Source organism: Ictalurus furcatus, chromosome 6, assembly GCF_023375685.1.
Source record: "Ictalurus furcatus strain D&B chromosome 6, Billie_1.0, whole genome shotgun sequence".
NCBI classification, from domain to species: Eukaryota; Metazoa; Chordata; class Actinopteri; order Siluriformes; family Ictaluridae; genus Ictalurus; species Ictalurus furcatus.
In genome coordinates, this window is record NC_071260.1 from 7,267,360 (window position 1) to 7,291,536 (window position 24,177).

Genomic DNA, 24,177 nt, shown 5'->3' on the forward strand with positions numbered 1-24,177 from the left:
TTTAAAGAAAATAACACAATAATTGCAGTAAGGCAATTAAAAATTGTTGAACATTTTTTGGCAAACATTTATATCAATATAGTCAAGTCTTAAGAAAATAATTTGCCCCCTGGTAAAGATGGACTACCAGTTTGACCAGCTCGGCCTGTGTTTTATCCCCTGACAGCGGGTCAGACCAAGCTGGATATTTCAGCAGGGACATATTAACACAGACTGCGTCAGACATTCTTTGTGCTCCTCCTGTTGTTTACATTTGGAAATACAGCATTGTATTCAGTAAAATATGAACTAAACTATGACACAAACTACATCACATGTTATAGTTCTAATATTTCTAAATATTTACAGATTTCAGACTGTTTTAAAATGTTCAGCACCTTTGTATGATTTATGAACATTGACAATAATGAACAGTAATGATGGGGAGATGTATTTAACAGAAAATCAAACCCATTAAAATGTGTAGTGTTGTAAAACTGTAAACATGTGTACTGTGACTTTGCAATTCAACTTCAATTAAAGGAAATTGTTCTTATGGTTTCCTTCCATTATTATTATTATTATTATTATTATTATTATTTTTACATCACATGTTATTTGAGTACCATATCTGGGGAACATACTCATCACTGTTTTAGTGGGCTCATAAATAATTATTTATCATAAAAAAATAAATAAATAAAATAAAATAAACATGATTGCATTCAAGAGCTGACAATATTTTACTAAAAAAATAAAAAATAAAATTCATTTTCAAGAAAGAAAGTGCAGTGAAAGTGCTGATTATTTGCTGTTTGAATCCCTTGACACTGAGAAGCAGAAATAGCGTGGCCCAGCCCGGACCATTGCGCAAGATGAGGAGGAGAAGCTCCCAGCCCCGGAGAGGAAATTGCAACATCCAGTTTCTCAAATGTTCCTGTGAGTATGGAGAAGTTCTGACTGCGTGTCGGCGAGATGACTTCCACTGGAAACAGAGAGTTTACATCTTCTCCAGGCTGTGCTCATGGACGAGTTACTGCTCCTGTAACCGAAAGACGCTCACACAGTTTGGAAAGTTTCTCTCTCCTGAAACCGTGGAACGGAACCTATCGGGAGAAACCCCTGGAACATTAGAGGTGAGGCCATGTTTGATTTAACCCTCGCGTGCGCGTGCGTGCGTATGTGTGTGCGCGTGTGCATGTGCGTGTGTAGGCGTATTGCGTGTGAAAGTCTGACAGGAAGTCGTAGTCGCAGGAAGTATGTCAGGACAACTGGGATGTGTTATTATACCCCGTTATTGTGATCATCCTGAATATTATGTACTGAGATAAGCCTGTGTAAACACATATAAGCTATATAATAAATAAATACGTTTTAAAAATCCTGCCATGTGTAGTGCAGTATTACACATACAGTGTATTATATACAGTGTCCTCCACTAATATTGGCACTCTTGGTAAATATGAGCAGAGAAGGCTGTTCAAAACATTCACAAAAATACTCCGCTTTCATGGATATCAAACAATTGCAAACACAACACAGGTTTATCCAAAAAAAAAAAAAAAAAAAAAATGTTTTTGTTAAATAAAGGTGTGCAACAATTTTTGGCACCCTTATAGTCAATGCTTTGTGCTACGTCCCTTTGCCAAGATAACAGCTCTGAGTCTTTTCCTATAATGCCTGATGAGTTTGGAGAATACATGGTGAGGGATCTGAGACCGTTCCTCCCTATAGAATCGCTCCAGATCCTTAAAATTTCAAGGTCCATGCTGGTGGACTCTCCTCTTCAGTTCACCCCACAGGTTTTCTATGGGTTTCAAGTCACTGGGATGGCCATGGCAGGACCTTGATTTTGTGGTCAGTAAAACATTTTTGTGTTGATTTTGATGTATGTTTTGGATCATTGTCCTGCTGGAAGATCCAACCACGGCCCATTTTAAGTTTTCTGACAGAGGCAGTCAGGTTTTCATTTAATATCTGTTGATATTTGATGGAGTCCATGATGCCATGTATCCTAACAAAATGTGCAGGTCCTCTGGCAGAAAAACAGCCCCAAAACATTAATGAACCACCTCCATATTTAACCGTGGGCATGGGGTACTTTTCCATATGGCTACCTCTCTGTGTGTGCGAAAACCACCTCTGGTGTTTATAGCCAAAAAGTTCTATTTTGGTTTCATCTGACCAGAGAACCCGATCGATCCCATTTGAAGTTCCAGTAGTGTCTGGCAAACTGAAGATGCTTTAGTTTGTTTTTGTATGAGAGTAGAGACTTTTTTCATGAAACCATTCCAAACAACTTGTGGTGATATAGGTGACTTCAGATTGTAGTTTTGGAGACTTTCTGACCCCAAGACGCAACTAACTTCTGCAGTTCTCCAGCTGTGATCCTTGGAAATTTTTTGACCACTCGAACCGTCCTCTTCACAGTGCGTTGAGACAGTATAGACACGCCTCCAATTCCAGGTTGATTCATAACATGCAAATTGTTTGATATACATCAGAGCAGAGTATTTTTGTGAATGTTTTGAACAAAAGTTCAAAAGGTTGAATAATAAATAAACAATTTTTCAACAAGTCTTCTTTGCTCATATATTTACAAAGGTTGCCAATATTAGTTGAGGGCACTGTACATACAGTATATTATAATAGGCCTATTATACATACAGTTGTGTATTATAGTATTATACATACAGTGTATTATAGTAGTATACATACAGTTGTGTATTACAGTAAATCAGGGGTGTCACCCTCCAGTCTTTGAAGGAGTCCTCATTTAACACACTTGAGTCATGTTATTAACCAATCATTAACTGGCTGATTTCTTCAGAAATGGAAAGACACGAAATCAGTATCAGAGCTGTCCAAGTGCAGTTGTGGAGGACTGAAGTGCAGCACAGATTAGTAATTTACTGCTAACACAGAATCTGCTTTCCTTGTTGAGGTAATCATGACCATACTTTACTCCCTGCATATTTCTATGGAGGCAAAGTTCAGTTTCTGAACCTTGATATTTTGACATCGTATCTAATAATTACATGTAGCATTACTGCCTCACACCTCCAGGGTCCTGGTTTCGATCCTGAGCTCAGGTTACTCGGGTTACTGTCTGTGTCATTTCACATGTTTTCCCCATGTTGGTGTGAGATTAAAAACATGCAGGTTTAGAAACTAGATAGATTCTTGGAAAAAGACAATGTCAGTGGATTTCTAGTAGAATTTTAGCTCATCAGCAGTTTTAACCAAGACACTGAGACAGAACTGCGAACACTAACATGACTAATTTGCTTATGTACATAATTTGATGTCAGCATTATTTTTTGTAGCATCATGGTTCAAGAAGAGAACAGATTAAACTGATTCATCTTCTTTTTCATAGGTGTGTTGAAAGCTGTTAAAAAAGAAAGTGACATTTCTCATTGTCTTTGGTTAGTAAAACCCTGTGAACAATTCACACACTGCTGATTAGATCATTTACTGAGCACTCGTTCAGAATGGTTTGGGAAATGTCTGGCTGTTCACTGGGACTCTAATATAAACATTGGTATTGTGCTGCCTTTATTTTCGCTGACTCTGACGCAGCTCGATGTTTGACCATGAATCACGCCATGTACTTGGACACACTGAGTCGTGAGTCATTACAAGTGAATGCTCTCTAGCTCTCCAGCTCTCCTTCTTCTGATGCACTCCTATGATTGCATTTTGTTTCAAAGAGATTTCTTTTCTAAACTTTTTTTTGTTTGTTTTAATTTTAAACAAACTATTTTACTGTTTTAAACTTCTGCATATAATACCTGCGTTGTTGGTACACAAATAGTTGCTGATTCACCAGATGTCCCTCACGCACACATGTTGTCACCAGGGCAAGTAATATTCTGTTATTAGACCTGCTTTATGATATACTGTGCAATATCACAGACATTCATACTATTAATATCCCTTTTCCTTAAAATATGAGTCTGGAAACACTTGTGTTTTTTAAGTACACTGACTCAGATGTTGCAAGTTGGTTTGAGGACTGTGTGTTGCAGACCGCATTAGTTCCTAGGAGACCACTCGACTGATCATGGTCCGTAATTAATTCTTGTACATAGGAAGGTGACTCTGGGAAATTTGGTGAAGTGCATTTGACTCTTCCTAGGACAAGCAGTACAGAATCCTTCGGTGGATTAATCTTCATATTCCACAGTTATACCACACTAGTTTTACTACTTACTAGTTATACTACTACTCTTGTTGCTATTTATGTTAATGCCATAACGTCTTAGTTCTAGAAACTTCTTGTTTTCTGTGCCCATACTGAGACCTTATAATTATAAGGTGCTCTAAGGTTGCATATACGCTTCGATATCTCAGAGGAAGCATGTGTTAGTCTTCACAGGTTGGTAGCTGTTTTGCAACAGGAGTGGTTGTGTGATTTGTGGAAGCGTGGAAATTATATAAAATATGTGTTTATCATTGAGCTGCTTTGTCTGTGTCCTCAGGATACATCACTTATTGTCAGTCTTGGGGCTGCTGATTTAATGAAATGAATATCCGATCCAGCTGGCATCTCAAGCCCAGTAGTGGTTTGGGAAAAGTAAACAACTGCCAAGATCCTGTATGTTCCTCCGAGGAGAACTCTGGGTTTTTTTCTGTACGGTCTTTTATGGTCTGGATTATTGACCCACACAGAGCATTTGGGATCAGTTTACTGACATATGTACAGTAGGCCAAAATTATCCCATATCAATCATAACTAAAGAATATTCATTACACATCTAATAACTGCTGTTAACGCTAAGAAAAAGCCATTTGAAATAATTGACCACTGAGAGATCTTAATCTTTGCTTTCTCTCATTGCACTTTCACTGTCACTGTGGATGAGAGTGTTTACTAATGAATATTGAAAGTCAAACAGAGATGCAGTTTGTGATATTTCTGGTGCATCTGATGAGGGAGGACATGGGAAAACAGGAAATAGGAAATAACTAGATAATATTTTAATATTCCCCGATGAAATAAGAGCATTATATAACAAATCAGGTTAGAATAAACCTTAAAAAAAATAATTTCATGCAAAGTCTCAGTCCTTAAAGAGGCACTTGCTCAAAATTACTCAAGTCTTCAACAAGCTAAGGGAAGAAAAATGAAATAAAAATGAAAATGTGTATAATGGACTCAATAGACTTGATTCTTATGAAACCACTCCTGCAGATGCTTGTAACATTTCTTGTACTGATTCAATCGAAAGCTGACAGACCTTAAAGGACATCAGCTGCTTCTTGACTGATAGAAACTGATCAAGTGAAATCCGGGTGTCTGCCTGGAATAATTTCTAATTTAAACCCATTTCAGTACATGCAGATAAAAAGGGTCTTTGTGTTATTATTCATTATTTCCTTTATTAAATCAACAATTTTCCTGCTGGTGAATATATATATATATATATATATATATATATATATATATATATATATATATATATATATACAGTGAGGGAAAAAAGTATTTGATCCCCTGCTGATTTTGTACGTTTGCCCACTGACAAAGAAATGATCAGTCTATAATTTTAATGGTAGGTTTATTTGAACAGTGAGAGACAGAATAACAACACGAAAATCCAGAAAAACGCATGTCAAAAATTGTTATAAATTGATTTGCATTTTAATGAGGGAAATAAGTATTTGACCCCCTCTCAATCAGAAAGATTTCTGGCTCCCAGGTGTCTTTTATACAGGTAACGAGCTGAGATTAGGAGCACACTCTTAAAGGGAGTTCTCCTAATCTCAGCTTGTTACCTGTATAAAAGACACCTGTCCACAGAAGCAATCAATCAATCAGATTCCAAACTCTCCACCATGGCCAAGACCAAAGAGCTCTCCAAGGATGTCAGGGACAAGATTGTAGACCTACACAAGTCTGGAATGGGCTACAAGACCATTGCCAAGCAGCTTGGTGAGAAGGTGACAACAGTTGGTGCGATTATTCGCAAATGGAAGAAACACAAAAGAACTGTCAATCTCCCTCGGCCTGGGGCTCCATGCAAGATCTCACCTCGTGGAGTTCCAATGATCATGAGAACAGTGAGGGAGGAATCAGCCCAGAACTACACGGGAGGATCTCGTCAATGATCTCAAGGCAGCTGGGACCATAGTCACCAAGAAAACAATTGGTAACACACTACGCCGTGAAGGACTGAAATCCAGCAGCGCCCGCAAGGTCCCCCTGCTCAAGAAAGCACATATACATGCCCGTCTGAAGTTTGCCAATGAACATCTGAATGATTCAGAGGACAACTGGGTGAAAGTGTTGTGGTCAGATGAGACCAAAATGGAGCTCTTTGGCATCAACTCAACTCGCCGTGTTTGGAGGAGGAGGAATGCTGCCTATGACCCCAAGAACACCATCCCCACCGTCAAACATGGAGGTGGAAACATTATGCTTTGGGGGTGTTTTTCTACTAAGGGGACAGGACAACTTCACCGCATCAAAGGGACGATGGACGGGGCCATGTACCGTCAAATCTTGGGTGAGAACCTCCTTCCCTCAGTCAGGGCATTGAAAATGTGTCATGGATGGGTATTCCAGCATGACAATGACCCAAAACACACGACCAAGGCAACAAAGGAGTGGCTCAAGAAGAAGCACATTAAGGTCCTGGAGTGGCCTAGCCAGTCTCCAGACTTCAATCCCATAGAAAATCTGTGGAGGGAGCTGAAGGTTTGAGTTGCCAAACGTCAGCCTCGAAACCTTAATAACTTGGAGAAGATCTGCAAAGAGGAGTGGGACAAAACCCCTCCTGAGATGTGTGCAAACCTGGTGGCCAACTACAAGAAACGTCTGACCTCTGTGATTGCCAACAAGGGTTTTGCCACCAAGTACTAAGTCATGTTTTGCAGAGGGGTCAAATACATATTTCCCTCATTAAAATGCAAATCAATTTATAACATTTTTGACATGCGTTTTTCTGATTTTTTTTGTTGTTATTCTGACTCTCACTGTTCAAATACATCTACCATTAAAATTATAGACTGATCATTTCTTTGTCAGTGGGCAAACATACAAAATCAGCAGGGGATCAAATGCTTTTTTCCCTCACTGTATATATATATATATATATATATATATATATATATATATATATATATATATATATATATATGTGTGTGTGTGTGTGTGTGTGTGTGTTTAAATGAATTTGTAGTTTTAGCAACTGAATTAATTTACCAGATTATTTATGGTTGATTTTATGGCACGAGCATTGGGGACTTCAGCATTCATCATCACTGCAACAATGGTTTATAACTAATGTCTAACAACTACAATTACAGTACTTTTACAGTATTTTAGAAGACAATCTTATCCAGAAGGGCTTTGTATTTCTTCTAGCTTGTGCAAATAGGTCAATTTCTAACAATATTATCAAGCTAAAACCCTTTTAGAGAAAAGTTAGTGAAAAGTATGAGTTGGTATGGCAAAAAAAGAACCCACTTTTCTATAATTAGTCTCCAGATAAATGCTTAGTGACAAGGTAGGTCTTCAGTCTTTATTTAAATACAGCTAGTGACTCATTATCCTTCTATTCCCAGTGGCACATCATATAAATGTTACTCAGTGTTCTTGGAGCAAGCCTAGATTAATAATCTTTGATAATCCAAATGTAAAATAAAAGTCCATGCCCTGATATTGCGTTACACTCATGTGCAGAAGCTGTATGAGCAACATCGGATGTGGTTTGCAAAAATCTGAACCAAAAGAAACTTCCTGAAATCTGAAATGTTCATCCCTGAGATACAACATCATTGTTAAATCCTTATATGATGCTGTCTAGGATATTTTGCTTTTGTGAATCAGAATCAAATCTGTGTATCCTAAATTTCTCAACTGAATCTTAAACTTATGCACCACATCAGTAAATGCATCCATTCTGCAGGGAAGAGGTTTTGTGACTGTATATATGTTCTATATGTAATCTCATGGTGAAATTGTTTGTGACCTTGGTTCTCCTTCAGCACTTCCTTTTTTAATGAAGACATCAAGTCTTGCTCTCCTGTTCTCAGGTCCTGTTTTCATGTTCATCTTCTCACTTTTTTGCTGAATTAAGCAAATTTACTTCCACTATAAGATGGATACTCACATCCCCATTTACATTACAGACTGCTTGTTCAGCACAAAAATATATAAGTTATTTTAACCTTTGGTTAAACTGTTTTTTTTTTTTTCATATTACAGATTATTAAAAAAAAAAGTACTGACATACAGTCCCCTTCGAAAATATTGGAACATCAATATCTAGATGTGTTAAACAATGTAAACCATAGAACCTTTTGTATTAGACCACCCAATTTTTAGATGAGCAAAACTATACGAACAGATAAGTCTTGAAGTAAATTAAAGTAAATAACACTTAATATTTGCTCGTAATAATTGTATCAAGCCTGTGACTCATTGACATCACCAAACTGTTGGTTTCTTCTTTTGTTATGTTTTTTCAGGTTTTTACCACAGCTTCTTTCAATTGTTGTTTGTTTCAGGGGGTTTCTCCCTTCAGTCTCCTCTTCGGGATGCTGCTCAATTGAGTTAAGGTCTGGTGATTGACTTGGCCAATCTAAAACCTCCTGATAAAGTCCTTTGTTGTATTAGCAGTGTGTTTTGTAATTTGGATGCATTTCTCTGTAAACTGGCAGACAAAATGTTCCTGTAAACTTCTGAATTTATTCTGCTGCTACCATCATGAGTTCCATCATCAATGAAGATTAGTGAGAATGTTCCAGAAGCAGCCATGCAAGCCCAAGCCATGACGCTACCTCCACTATGTTTCACACATGAGCTTGTATATTATGGTTCATGAGCAGATCCTTTCTTTCACCACACTTTGGCCTTTTCAACACTTTGGTAGAGGTTCGTCGTGATTCCAGAAGTTTTGTGATTCATCTCTGTGTTTCTTTGCAAATTCCGTTCTAGCTTTCTGGATTGCATCTTGTGGTATGGCCTCTGTATTTCTGCTCTCAAAGTCTTCTTCAAACAGTGGATTGTGATACCTGCATCCTTGCCCTATGTAGGTTGTTGCTGATGTGACTGACTGTTGTTTTTGGGTTTTTCGTCACAGCTTTCACAATGTTTCTTTCATCGGCTGTTTTCCTTGGCCAACCCATTCGGTGTCTGTTGCTTAGTACATCAGTGGTTTCTTTCTTTTTCAGGACATTCCAAATTGTTGTATTTGCTATACCTAGTATTTGTGCAATGTCTCTGATTGATTTTCCCTTTTTTCTCAGCTTCAAAATGGCTTGCTTTCCTCCCATAGTCAGCTCTCTGATCTTCATGTTGGTTTATCCTTCTTAACAACAAATACAGTCTTCACAGGTGAAACTTAAGGCTGAAACCAAGAGTAGAGCTATTTATTGTTTAAACAATCAATCTAACAGGATACACCTGGGTAACAAGAAACACCTGTCAGTCATGTGTTCCAATATTCTTGCTCGAATTGGGTGGTCTGATACATGTGCTATGTGATAAATGTGCATTTTCTATGTCATTTAACACCTCTACATAGAAATACCAGGAAATAAAAGGTAAAATTTTAAACTCTCTTATCATGTTTATCTTTTGATCTCAAACCCAAATGTCTTTAGTTTACATCAAAAACAAATTAATTGGCCTTACCGTTCCAATAGTTTCAGAGGGGACTGTAGTTTTAAATTGTTTATGGATAAAGACTAGTCACATGAGGTCTCCCAATCACAAAATATGTAAAATTACACACTGTGAATAATGACCGTAAGATCTGTGACATTACATACTGCATCCTTCCGGTTTGTTCATTACAGGAGCCTCTTTTTCAGGTCTATTTATAAAACGTGTACTCAATCGTTTTATTAATTATTTAATGAATAAATGCACATTTACTCAAAGTACAGAAAGATCCTACAATTATCTATTATCTATAATTTTCTCTTAGTTTAGGCAAGTAGAGCTGTAAGGTCAGTGTGGATTCACAGCCAAGTCTTAAGGTTTCTATGTAAGGAATACACATAGTGGTATTATAGGAAAACAAAAGTAATCAACAATTAGCCTGCGTGATGAAGAGGAGTTACAGTTTCCCCCTGATGATTATTATCCTATAACAGCACTTTCTGAAGTGGTTTATTCCTCTTATACCAGTTCAATTTGCCATGATTACAAATAACGACAATCAGCTTTTCTCAAAAAACCACAACTTGTCATGTTACCAGCTCCTATGTGCTGAAGACTTTCCTGTGGTGGAAAAGTGCTGACACTGGAGACTCCTTCCATAAATGTTAAATATACATCTCCTAAAAGAAAGCTTCACCACATCAACGATGATAAATATTTCTGTGTAAAATAACAGTATGTTTTAAATGTGCTTATTATTAATGGGCCGTCCACCATACAATTCCCTTTGAAAGAGCTGTTACAACAGAAACCAGATCACCGTCTGACCAGATCTGAGAATTCAGCAGCACTGTAGTATATATTATATAATGTCTGAAGAAACAGTTTGGCATGTCTTAAAACAAAATGTCTTATCATTTAGGATATTTGTCAGTTAGTGATAATGGAAGATGACACAATATGGACAAAATACTGATGATGTTGTCACACATCGTGTTTGTAATATGGCCTGCAACATAACAAAAAAAAACCTCATAAATGGACAGTGGTTAAAGATGAATTTCTGTTTGCTGGATGTGAACTACAAAAGCAAAATCTTTATAATGTTTGTATATTGTGGAAGCTTCATTTTACATTTACTGAGCTGACTATCTGCAGTAGAACAAGTAACAACAAAACAAATGCAACCGAAGACATGGTAGCTGCGTGGACAACAATAATCCACTCTTAATCCGATTAAGACCATACTCTAATTAAGAAACTACCATGTAAACAGCAATTTTTACTTACCTTAATCTAATTAAGGTCATACTCGAAGTAAGCAATAATCTAATTAAGACAGGTGGAGTACTCCTGTTTTAGTCGCATTATGGACGTGTATTACAGACATGTAAACACCTTAATCACATTATGAGCATCGTGTGAGAGTTTTCACTGCATTTTGCGACAGGACACGATCACACACGGCAGTTTTACGTTTTACGGCAAACAAGAGAGTTCGGCTGCGTCCCAAATCGCATACTTGCCTACTATAGGCCTGTAGTGTGGAAAAATACACGTATCTCGGCTACTATATAGACGGTAATTATGTGATTTGGGACACACACACCGCTTCAAGCAGTTGTCTATTAGCACGTACAGCATGACAAATAATTAACTGCACTTAAAGCGTCCATAAAAAAAATTCAATAAAAACACCCAAAACTGTATACTGTACCATAACGAAGACGAACTGTATGTTGATGCGTGAAATTCTGGAGGGACGTCGGACGGTGTGGCGCGGTGACGTAATGACGCAGGCTGTTAATCTAATTATGTTCTAAAACATGTAAAACGGGAACATGACAGGAGTATTCTAAAAGCGACTCATGTAAACACCTTAATCACATTATTATCTTAATCAGAGTAAGGTCAATAATTAGATTACTGCTGTCCATGTAAACGTAGTCAGTGATTAAACAGGAAGTTGCTATGTGAGCCTGTGAAATAAAGGATCGAAAAGCCTGTGTTGAGTTTTTGTTGGCTAGATCTTCGTGTCTCATTGGATTTTGCTGTGAGGCTTTTGATGTGAGGGTGCAACATGAGAGATGATTGAGAGAAGTACACACATGTATTTCATCATCTTATGCAAAGCAGGCACAGTGTTTTGTAATGCAACTGAATGCAACAGTTTGTATCTTCTTTGGCTACAAGGGTATACAAAGGATAATTAATAGCAGCAAGTCATTGATACGTTTGGTTTCCACATATAATGTAATGTAATAACTTGTAATGATAATGTAGTAACTTGTTTGCTCACTCGTTGATTATATAACTGCCTCAAAGCTTTTTCATATCCTCTGAGCAGATTTTATCTCTCATAACATCTCCCCATTTTTCCTGTCATCTCTGTTATAACTCCAAAATCAATCGTTTAATCAACCACTCATCCTGAACTCTACTGTACTGTAACTGAGATGTCTACTCTTCAGCTCAGATCTGTGAACCAAGAAGCGCATGGCAAAACTTATGTTATTTTTGCCCTATGTGGATTGTTGCAGGATTCATCCATTTTTTTTTTTCTAAAATGATAAAATAATTTTTTAGGGAAAATGGAAAAACAAGTGCATTAACATTTCCTCAAAAGAATTCCTCAAAAAAAACAAAAAACAACAACAACAACAACAAAACCAGTGGTTTCAAACTTCTCAACAGTAAATAACAAGGGAAGGATCTGGACTCAGTGTAGCAGCATTTCAGAGAAACACTCTTGGCATCCAGCCTAAAAACATAAATATGTTCCCAGAAGACAGAAATCTGCCATCTATCACGTTGTGCTTATATAACCTGACTTACGTGACTGCATGATTAAATCCATATTTCTGTTTCCAAATATAAATATTAATCTTTAGGAAGATAAGAAAGACGTCAGGAAAAAAGCAGAATTCAGATGGTCACGACTAATCCCAGACCAATGAAATACGAGCGAACTGACATTTACGTGTGTTCTCAAAGCGGTGCATCTTGACCTTTGAGTTTTGCAGCAGAAACGCTCATCATTCATAGTAAATATTTACATACAGCAGGGTTCAAAGTCTGCTGTGTACCTGAGGACATTTATATCATGAACAGCAATCAATTCAAAGAGTGTTTACTACTTAGTAAACATGATGAATTTAATGAATTGTTTAATGAAATGCTGTCACTTTTAACCAGGAGTCCATTATTCATAACCAGGCTATGCCTTTAAAGGAAAAAATGTGTTTTCTTAAAATAACCATTACTCGGGAGAGAAGATAGGATGTCTGTGGAAAAGATGGCTGTGTTTTTTTTTATTTTTTACTGTGTTTCCGATTCAGAGATTCACCACGTGACTGTCCGAAATGCTCTAAATGCTGTAACTGTAAATCACTTCACAAAACTCCATTAGAACATCTGACTCATTTCAACTCCTGAGTGAATCAGGAAGGAGTGCGAGAAACACGATGTCCTCAAGTGTCCTGAGGTCTCAAACCACATTCGGAGCTGGTCTGAGATGCATATGGCCACATCACCTCATTTGTTGTATGAACATCAATTACTAATTAATTGTAAACTTAACAAAATTATATATTATAGTCTATTGCATGGGCTTGGGTGGTGCAATGGTGCAATATGAAATAAATTTTTTTTAAAAATAAAAGAAATAATACAAATAGTAAATAATAATTCAATTTAAAATATTTATAAAAAAACCCCCCAACAATTCAATAAACAAACAATCAAATGAATAAATATATAAATAAATAACCCCAAAAATGTAATAAAACAGATCGATATTACATAATACAATTGAATAAAATAAACATTTTATTATTTATTTGCCACCTCACAGCTCCAGGTTCCCTGGTTCCATCCTGAGATTGAATTATTGTCTTGGTGAATGTTCTTCCTTTGTTCATGTGAGTTTCCTCTGGGTTCTCTGGTTTCCTCCAACCTCCCACAATGCCTATGCCAGTAGGTGGATTGGCTACACTAAATTCACCCTAGATGTGAATGTGTGTGCAGGATGCCCTGTGATGGTCTAGCGTCCCATTCTCTCATCTCATTCATCCCGTTTATTGAAACCTTAAACAGGCCTCACACAGATCACTGAATTTACACATACATTTTAATTACACATTACATTACACATTGCATCAAATTCAGTGGTCAGCAGTATCAAATAGTTCTGAAATCTTGTCATAGAAATACATGTAAAGTGGCAAGCTACCTAAATGAGCTGTAAGTTCCTCTTCCTGAAATGACTTCAGTGCTAACTGTGAGACGTATCAGTAATGGTAAGTAGTGTGATGCCAGTGAATAGTGTCTCCTTCATTCAATACAGGCTTACAATATTTTCTGCCATAGAATTTCAGCCCTTATTACATTTTGCTATAGTTTCTCACAAAGCTAATGCAAAGCAACCCTGCTGAAAAAACAACAATAATAGAAACCCTCATAGAATTGGTAATGGTTTTAGTGGTTATAATGGGAATGGTTATAATAGGAATTGTATGGGAATGGTTATAATGGTTTTAATGGAAACTGTAACAGTCCCTGTATGTCTCTACTGGTAATTTGTTGCCTTCTATTGGTGGCATGTTATGTCTAGTGGATACCATTAAGGACAAATAATGGTAATGGTTTTAATGGTTGGGTGATAGTTTGTAATGGTTTTTGTAGAGGAAACCATTATAATTTCTGTGATCGTTTCTGTTGTTTTTTTGTTTGTTTGTTTGTTTGTTTGTTTTTTTAGCAGGGAAAGCTTTCCATTGAATTAAATCCTCATATCTGTTCTCCTGATGTCCAAAGAGAAAATATATTGAGGAAAAAGTCAAGTTCCGTTTGGGTTTGTGAGTGTCTATACGCTGTAGAACTCTGTGTCAGTAGAATCTGACTGGAATGTGCAATTAAAACTATTAATTAAGCATCAGCTGAAACTGACTCTTCAGTAAAACAGTATTGAAACAGTATTCACTTCATAAACAGGCGGGCATCTTTATTTTCTCTTCCTTGTGGCTAATAGGATTTAGTGTAGAAAACAATATTCAATATACAATATAAAGTATAAATATAATAAAATCAATCACAATCAAGAAATAACAGTGTAGTCTCTTTATATGTGAACATTCCCAGTTCCAGAAATATATATATTTTCCAAAATCCAATTCCAAGCTTTACCATTTGTTACAGAATGCAGTATCCGATATGTTTTCTCTGATATCCGATTCATCATTTTTTTGCTGGTAAATTGTTTTGCTATTATCTAACTAACTAAATCTATTTACTTAAGATAGATTAGTGATTATTGACAGACAAGTCCGTTAGTTCGTTGTTTTTATTTATTTATTTATTTATTTATTTTTATAGTTTATGAGGTAACTTTCCTACATGCCAAAACTAAGGTTTGTTTTGTAATATTGTGGTGTTGTTTAATCTAAACACGTGCAACGTGCTGTTTTTACCTACATTACTGTTCCTACACTGCAGTACTGCAGTATAGTGCTTTTTTCAGTACTGTATGAGCAGGTCTGTAGGGATATCATATAAAGCAAGAACTTGTGGTTGATAGAATGACACATTAAGATAAGGAATGTAGGGTCAGTGAAGCATCCTTACTCACTTCCCCTCCTCCTGTTTGTATTCCAAGCAACACAGCATTAGTGCATTAGTACAAACTTTGCCAAAAATGAGAGGAAAATTACAGTAAGGTGGAGTTGAGTAACATCTGAGTGCAGTACCAAGAACTTGTGGCTCAAGTGGTGAAGCGGGTTGTCCACTAATCGTAGGTTTGGCGGTTCAATTCCCGGTTCGACTCCACATGCCGAAATGTCCTTGGACAAGACACTGAACCCCAAGTTGCTCCTGATGGCAGGATAGTGCCTTACATGGCAGCTCTGCTACCATTGGTGTTTGAATGTGTGTGTGAATGAGTGAATGAGACACAGTGTAAAGCGCTTTGTAGAACCGCTAAGGTTAAAAAAGCACTAAGTACCATTTCATGCATGAATTATGAAATCCTGATCAAGGATTTTTTCTCTGTGTGTTTTTACTCTTCTTTAGGCATAAAAAAAAAAAAGAATTTTACCTTCATTTTACATTTACATACATTTTTCATACATTTCAAAAAGTTATTAAAGCGTCCACTCCAGTGGCTGTTATGCATTTATTCTATTGAAATCCTTGCAATAGACAGAAAATGGCTTTTGAATAGCTGTCCTCTGTAGTGACCACTATGCATGAAAGGGTTCATTTAATCTTTTCTTATGAAATAGAATAATACATCTACTCAATAATACATATTATATAAGAATGGACTACAAGGGAATAGATTAAAACTAAAACAAATACATTTATTAGAAATCCTTCAATGTATTTATTTTTTTCCTTTTTCTGCTTGAGAAATAATTGGCCGCTTCTCTCACGCCTTCTCTGGGCGTGGCTTCAAATGTGATTTACGGGTCTCTGATAGCTTCTTGTCCCGAGTTTAAGCTTTACAGTGAGCAGTGACATGCTGAGCACAGAGCCAGGCCGTGTTACTCATTATGGAAAAAATTATAGATGTGTTGAGATGATGTTCTTTGTTTTTCCGTCTCTTTCAGACATGGCTGTGGGATTTATTGCTCTGCTGACTTTGGCATGGACCATCAGTGTTGGTGTGGCATCAGAGAATGAAACAGAAGGCCTGGGTAAAGCAGTGTGTGTGTGTGTGTGTGTGTGTGTGCTTAACTTACTGTTGCTTTTGGTGACATAAAGAGAGACTAAAACACTTCAGTCATAGTTTCTTTAAAAGCAGCTCGACCTTGATGCCAAACTATATTTTTCTTCTGTGTGTGTGTGTGTGTGTGTGTCTGTGTGTGTGTGTAGATTTATGTATAGACCACGGCGTACCGTTTGACCGTGTGTTTGCAGTCCCACATGAGGCAGCGTTATTAGACTGTGAATTGGTGAAGGAGTATCTCTTCAATTATTTAAACATCCCTTATAACGTGACGTGGTATGACCAGAGGACTGGCCAGGAGTTCTCAGGACAGGAGAACCATGTTGTACTACGTGGGGCTTCGCTGTTGTTCCTCAACATCACCATGGAACACCAGGGCCATTACTTATGTATTGTCAGGTATGGAAACACTGTATAGTTCCGGTTTATTATTATGCTATTCATCTTAAAGCATTTGTGTCCTGGGAAAACCCTTTGTCAAATGTTGACATGTTCTGCTTCATTCTAAAAACTACTGAATTCCCTGATTATAAATATGTGTCTCTTTTGCATGTATCTCAACCACAAGAACAATTCTAGCATTTTAAAGAGAATGAGAGTTTTAAAATGAATTTCGTTTCCATTGAAAGACACCGTGTGCACCTCTGCTTTTTGTTTTTATATTATGTTGTATTTTAAATCTTTTTTTCATTATGTTGATTTGGAGGGTACGGTGGCTTAGTGGTTAGCACTTTTCCTCACACCTCCAAGTTTGGAGGTTCGAGTCCTGCCTCCGCCTTATGTGCATGGAGTTTGCATGCATGTTCTCCCCGGGAGGTTTCCTCCAGGTACTCCGGTTTCCTCCCCCAGTCAAAGACATGCGCTGTAGGCTGATTGGCAGCTCTAAATAGTTTGTAGTGTGAGAATGCGTGTGTGATTTTTGCCCAGCGATGGGTTGGCACCCTGTCGAGAGTGTCCCCTGCCATGTTCCCAGAGTTCCCTGGGATTGGCTTCAAGCTCCCACGTGACCCTGTGTAGGATAAGCAGTATGGAAGATGGATGGATTATGTTGATTACTGGAGGCTAAAAGTGATCGTATCAACCTATTATACGCTGAATATTTGATTAGTTTTATATATATAAAGCAAACAATGTAACCCCTGTACTGCCATTGCAGTGTAATATTTAATTCCATGTAATGCCTACTTTAAGACTGGGAAAAAGCAGATACTTGAATATTGGCTTTTACAACAGTTATACTAGGATTTTGTTTATTTTCTTACCAATCCCCAGCTAAAGGATGTGCATTAGTTCCTGATCAGATGTTTGTGTTCCACCTTACATGTCTCCTGATGGTGTTAGTAAAGGACTGCATGATGATGGCATTCATCCATCCATCTTCTATACTGCTTAATCCTTTTCAGGGTCTCGGGGAAACCTGGAGCCTATCCCAGGGAGCATAGGGCATGAGGCGGGGTACACCCTGGACAGGGTGCCAGTCCATCGCAGGGCACAATCACATACACATTTACACACCCATTCATACACTACGCACACTTCGGACATGCCAATCGGCCGACCATGCATGTCTTTGTACTGGGGGAGGAAACCGGAGTACCCAGAGGGAACCCCCACAGCACAGGGAGAACATGCAAACTCCGCACACACAGGGCCACGGTGGGAATCAAACCCCCAACGCTGGAGGTGTGAGGCGAACGTGCTAACCACTAAGCCACCGTGCACTGATGGCATTTAATGAATGGCTTTTATCTTTATGTTTTATTCCCATCTTTAATGTCTCTATTTGTTTTAATTCAAGCTGCATGCATATCTTAACAAATGCAAACTTGTACAGGTGTGTATCACAGTGAGCTGATACTACAGTCATGTCTATTACAACACTATCTGCAGAATGATACCTTTAAACTTTTTTAAACTGTGCTCGATACTGGATAAAACACAGGCAGCTACATTATTAAGAGGCTCAACATAACTGCGATTATTAAAGATCATTAGCCTATATGCTTAACCAGTATATTAAGTCTAGTTTTTCCAGTAAATTGTACATTTGTACAACTTCTAATTGCTTTAATGATAAGATTGGACTACCAAACTCTCAATACACCTACAAGACACAGGGGGGAGTGTGTGTATGTAGGACAGATTTGTTTTATTAAGGGCATTTAATTGAACTTTCTGGGTGATTTGTGTGGTCTGTTTTGTTCAGACATGTACACATATTGCTTTGCTAATTATCTAGCACAGTAACTGGAAAACATGCTAATTACCGACAAGAGTAAAGAAGAAATGAATTATATGTGAGCAAGTTTTAATTCAGTGTACAATGTGCTCATAAACACATTGTAGTAGCTTGGTGGTGAGATCACAGTGGATTAAATGAGACAACCGCATACACAAATAATGCAGTGGTGTAAAACTAGAGCAATGGACAAAACGACACTTTGAGTAAAAAGTCAATAATGCTTTGCTTTCTCGCACTTCTTTTTGAGCAGAACTCCAGAGCAGTGCTACAAGCAGGTGAGGGTTCTTCTGGTGGAAGAGATGGTGTTTGGAGCATGTCGCCGTCCTCAGGCAGCACTGCAGCATATGCAGAGTCACGTGAACGACAACCTGAGGTGTCCTTTAAGTGACTACACCGGAATAGTGGACAGCTACTCCATACGCTGGTACAAGGTGTGTGTGGGGTGGGGGTGGGGGGGCGGGTATACACTCATATTCCAGTTAAGGGTCATTTTAACTAAGATTGGATTAATTTTTTTTTAATTGAAACAGACCAGATTGTTCAATCATGAATATATGTGACTTGAATATATGTGATTTTTTAAAAATGTAAATCTGAATTTTTATGCCTTATTTTAAAATAATTTAAGTTATGGTTTAGTCACATTCAACTTGAAACCACTGGATCAAATATATAAAATGTCAATTTTAGCCTATTCAATTGAATTTTAAACTCCACTTCTTCAATTCACATTCATTATCGGACGGCTCATTATTTCTCCGCTGCCGGGTGTGTGTGATTTTCATGCTTTGTGATACCAGGGTTTGAATTGGAATCTGATTACTTTAAAAATGAGAGTAATTTAAAAGATTCACTCGAATTCTGTTTAAAAGCTTTACATACAAAGTTCAGTCATGAAGCATAAATTCAGTATGCTTAAACAAAACAAAAAAAATTGACATAAAATTTCTAAATAAAGAGTAAAAGAAAATCCAAATCTTCAAACTAAACACTGAGTGCATTTTCCCAGAAAGGTTATGAAAATCACTGCAAAAAATGTCATCATAAAGTGCTGATATCTTAAATAAATATAGTCAAATGTGTCTGTTGCCTGTGTGTGTGTGTTCAGAGCTTCACTTCCTCTGGTCTTCCTCTCTCAGGGCTGTGAGCTTCTTCAGGAAGGGTCCAGGTTTCATGAGAATGAGCTCATGCTCCACGTCCGCCAAGTTTCTCCCAACGATGCTGGATTTTATACCTGCAGGATGACCTTTAACCTCAGTGGAATCATCGGAGTAGTCGCAGAGACCATTGAGTGTGGCATAACCGGTGAGAAACAGACAGAAACTGTTGCTGATATACACCGTGCACTGCGGTTACTTACACAGTTAACTTGAGTTAAGCCTCAACTAATTGCACTCTTAACTGAGATCATTTAATTCCCAGTATCTCTACACCTACTGGCTGACATAATATTGGTTAACCCTAACCCTAATACTAAGTTGTAGATAATTTTCAGATACTCTGTATTTCTAAGTAGACCTCTCAGCTACTGTGCAGTTATGGGAGAATCTTGAATAAGCCAAACAGTAAAATTATGACTGGGCATACAACTGTGCTGTTCAGATGGGGAAAGTGTGGTGACAGTGTCATGAGATTAAAAAAACAAAAAACAAAACAGGCACTTTTAGGATCGATTAACCTATTACCTTGTACATGATACACAAAAAGAGCAAGCATAATGCAGCAGAGTATGGAAAATAATGTACATCTGCTCTGGACAAACGTCTTAGATTGAAAGTTTCTGCCATATTTCCAGAGTAATGTTGTTAGCTGATGGGGTCGAGAGGGCATGAAGATAGTTCGCATGATGTAATTTAAAAAAAATAAAATCTAATTCATAAATGTTTATAGCACGTTACCCAATTAAGCAATTTTTTTACAATCATTATTTTATGTTAAGCAGGCCCATGGTGTTTTGACAATGAACAACAACAAAAAAACACAATAAAATAAACGTGTGATGTAAAACATAAATAATATAGCTCCACTGACTTTAAAATCATTTTTTGCATACATCATACACCTGTTTATGGTTGCGGGAGTAGTTAGGTTGGGTCAAAAATGGCTCGGCCCATACTGTAAAGGGTCGAGGGCTAATCAGAGCTTGTGTATTTGTATTAATTCATGTCTGTAAATGAGTGACAAACTGGAAAAGTTTTCACTGCTTAGTCAAGTATTAGTCTTAGTCTGACCATTATTAATTCGCTTGTTTATATGATAGAGGAAGGGTGTGTGAAGGGTGAAGTCATGATCAGTTGAGAATGGACAGCAGCCTGACTCAGTCAGCGTGCTCTTCTCTATGTTGACTCTGCAGCATCCTCTAGTGGTCAGACATAAACTTCATTTTTCTTCTGTACATGTGCATCAATTATAATTACTGTCCATTTATTATTATTATTAGAATAACTGCATTAGAATAACTTCATTATTATAAGAATAACTGCATACAGTATTGTTTTACTAACAGATCATTGATACTTATTTAATGTTAACTAAATGTTTGCAAAAAATTTATGAAATCACTGAAAATGAGGAAACATAAGAAATGCTGTTACTGGCGTTTTAACATTTGACAATTATATCGTGTATTGTAACATTATCTATCACAATATCAATATTATCCATATATTGCCCAGGACTTTGCAAGTTGAAGAGTTTCCTGTAAGAGCTGTATGCCCTAAAAATTTAACATCACTGTGGTACAGTGAACAATAACCACATGTGCATACATGTAGTGACAGCATTTCTTATGTGTCCGCATTTTCAGTGATTTTATACATTTTTTGCAAACATTTAGTTAATATTAAGTATCAGTTACTTAGTTAATATTAAGTCACTTATCGCAGAATCGTATGATATTTTGGTCATATTGGCCACACCTAATACTTACACTAGGCTGGTAACTCTGCATAGCATCAAGCCACATCGCATCACCCCATCACTGATTACGTTTGTAGCAGTTATTCTCTTGTTTTTATTTCAGAGAAGAGATCAAAAAGACCTCAAATGCTCGAGCCCACTGATAACACCATGAAAGTATATCCAGGTGAGTTGCACTTAAAACTGAGTAATCAAATACAAAATGAGAATTCAGCACCATACAGAATCATCTGTTTTTGTTTGTTTGTTTGTTTGTTTGTATGTGTGTGAGCAGGTTCTCCGGTTAACAAGACATGTCGTGTGTTTGTACCTGTCAAAGGGGTTCATATGACGGTGGTAGTCTGGGTGTTTAAGGGCACGTACGTCTCCCCAAACACCTCCGAACGCATCCACCAGGGACCTCAAATGTGAGTTTCACGTAGCTTTCAGACAGTCGTAATTCAAAGGTCATGCTGTTGCTTTTGCTAGCGTGAAACTAGAGTTGCAACAAAACCCTGAAGAGGAGGAACAGCATGTAATGAGCTGCTTCACACGTTAACACATGATGTGATGTAGCAATTTGATCTTGTTATCTACATGTGTACGTGCACATGTGAATAAAATCTTCTCAGGATACAATCTAGATATAAGATGCATGAAATGACCAGAAGGAAACCAGCTTTAAACTTATTTATACTACAGAGATGATGTTCAGGCTTAAAATCACAAAAGGGTTTGTAACTCTGAAAAAGAAAATGTTTGATTCACATTCCCTCAGTCTCTTTCTTACACTCCCATCTGCCATCAGGAGCATTCCCACGATTGCGAAGGAAGTTTTTTTTTTGTCTTTTTCTACAAACATTGAATTCATATCGGTTATTAGATACAGTTGGGAATTTTCAGTAAATGTTAGTTACTTTTTGATCAAAAGAGCTTAAGAGTTGTTCTGTTGCTATTTAGTGAACATGAGCTTTAACAGTACATCATTTTTTGTCAGTGACTCCACCACAGGTGTTGAAGGCTTGTTAACATTTTTAAAATATTGATAGAGCAGCACATTTCCAAGGTGCTGGACTCAAAATCAAGGAGATAGCTTTTGGATTTAATTTGAATTTATACCATAAAAATAATAATGTTTTGGAGGTTTCCTGCTGCTCTCTCACAGGCTCTCCCTCTGCTACAATTGAGTGCACAAAATATTTTGTATTAATACGGCACTCATTTTTTTGTGGACACGTATGATCAGGAATCTCAGCTTTTCACAAAAAAAAAAAAAAAAAACGCTTCACAAAAAATATATATCACACAAATAGCGCAGGGGAAACAAGCAGTGCTGTAGCACTGCTTTTTTTCCACTGCGTAAACAATTCTTTACACATTTCCTTTTCTCTTGCTGCTCAAGAGGAAACGATGGTGAAAGGTTGTTGATCAAGTAGAAACCATGAGAACTGTGTGTTTGTGTGTGTGTATATACAGTGCATCTGGAAAATATTCACAGCGCTTCACTTTTTCCAAATTTTGTTAAGTTACAGCCTTATTCCAAAATGGATTCAATTCTTTATTTTCCTCAAAATTCTACAAACAATACCCCATAATGACAACATGAAAGAAATTTGTTTGAAATCTTTGCAAATTTATTAAAAATAAAAAAAACAAAAAAAAGCACATGTACATAAGTATTCACTCAAAATTGTGCTCAGGTGCATCCTGTCTCCACTGATCATCCTTGAGATGTTTCTACAACTTGATTTGAGTCCACCTGTGGAAAATTCAGTTGACTGGACATGATTTGGAAAGGCACACACCTGTCTATATAAGGTCCCACAGTTAACAATGCATGTCAGAGCACAAACCAAGCTATGAAGTCCAAGGAATTGTCTGTAGACCTCCGAGACAGGATTGTATCGAGGCACAGATCTGGGGAAGGGTACAGAAACATTTCTGCAGCATTGAAGGTCCCAATGAGCATAGTGACCTCCATCATCCATAAATGTAAGAAGTTTGGAACCAGCAGGACTCTTCCTAGAGCTGGCTGCCCGGCCAAACTGAGCAATCGGGGGAGAAGGGCCTTAGACAGGGAGGTGACCAAAAACCCGATGGTCACTCTGACAGAGCTCCAGTGTATCTCTGTCGAGAGAGGAGAACCTTCCAGAAGAACAACCATCTCTGCAGCACTCCACCAATCAGGCCTGTATGGTAGAGTGGCCAGACGGAAGCCACTCCTCAGTAAATGGCACATGACAGCCTGCCTGGAGTTTTCAAAAAAGACACCTGAAGGACTCTTAGACCAAGACCAAGACAAAGATTTAACTCTTTGGCCTGATTGGCAAGCGTCATGTCTGGAGGAAACCTGGCACCACTCATCACCTGGCCAATACCATCCCTACAGTGAAGCATGTTGGTGGCAGCATCATGCTGTGGGGATGTTTTTCAGCGGCAGGAACTGGGAGACTAGTCAGGATCGAGGGAAAGATGAATGCAGCAATGTTCAGAGACATCCTTGATGAAAACCTGCTCCAGAGCGCTCTGGACCTCGGACTGGGGCGAAGGTTCATCTTCCAACAGGACAACGACCCTAAGCACACAGCCAAGATAACAAAGGAGTGGCTACAGGACAACTCTGTGAATGTCCTTGAGTGGCCCAGCCAGAGCCCAGACTTGAACCCGATTGAACATCTCTGGAGAGATCTGAAAATGGCTGTGCACTGATGCTCCCCATCC

At 37.8% G+C, this 24,177-nt stretch overlaps 1 protein-coding gene across 1 annotated transcript in view; it reads left to right on the forward strand.

Annotated features, from left to right (window-relative positions):
- The first annotated feature begins 428 nt into the window (after positions 1-428).
- zmp:0000000936 (interleukin-1 receptor-like 2) overlaps positions 429-24,177 on the forward strand; it is a 34,229-nt gene continuing 10,480 nt past the window's right edge. The window contains exons 1-7 of the mRNA XM_053626387.1: positions 429-1,115; positions 16,198-16,284; positions 16,463-16,715; positions 18,809-18,989; positions 19,698-19,863; positions 21,581-21,643; positions 21,752-21,884. Of these exons, the coding sequence (XP_053482362.1) occupies positions 16,200-16,284; positions 16,463-16,715; positions 18,809-18,989; positions 19,698-19,863; positions 21,581-21,643; positions 21,752-21,884 (881 nt within the window). The 5' untranslated portion in view covers positions 429-1,115; positions 16,198-16,199. The remainder of the gene's footprint in view (positions 1,116-16,197; positions 16,285-16,462; positions 16,716-18,808; positions 18,990-19,697; positions 19,864-21,580; positions 21,644-21,751; positions 21,885-24,177) is intronic.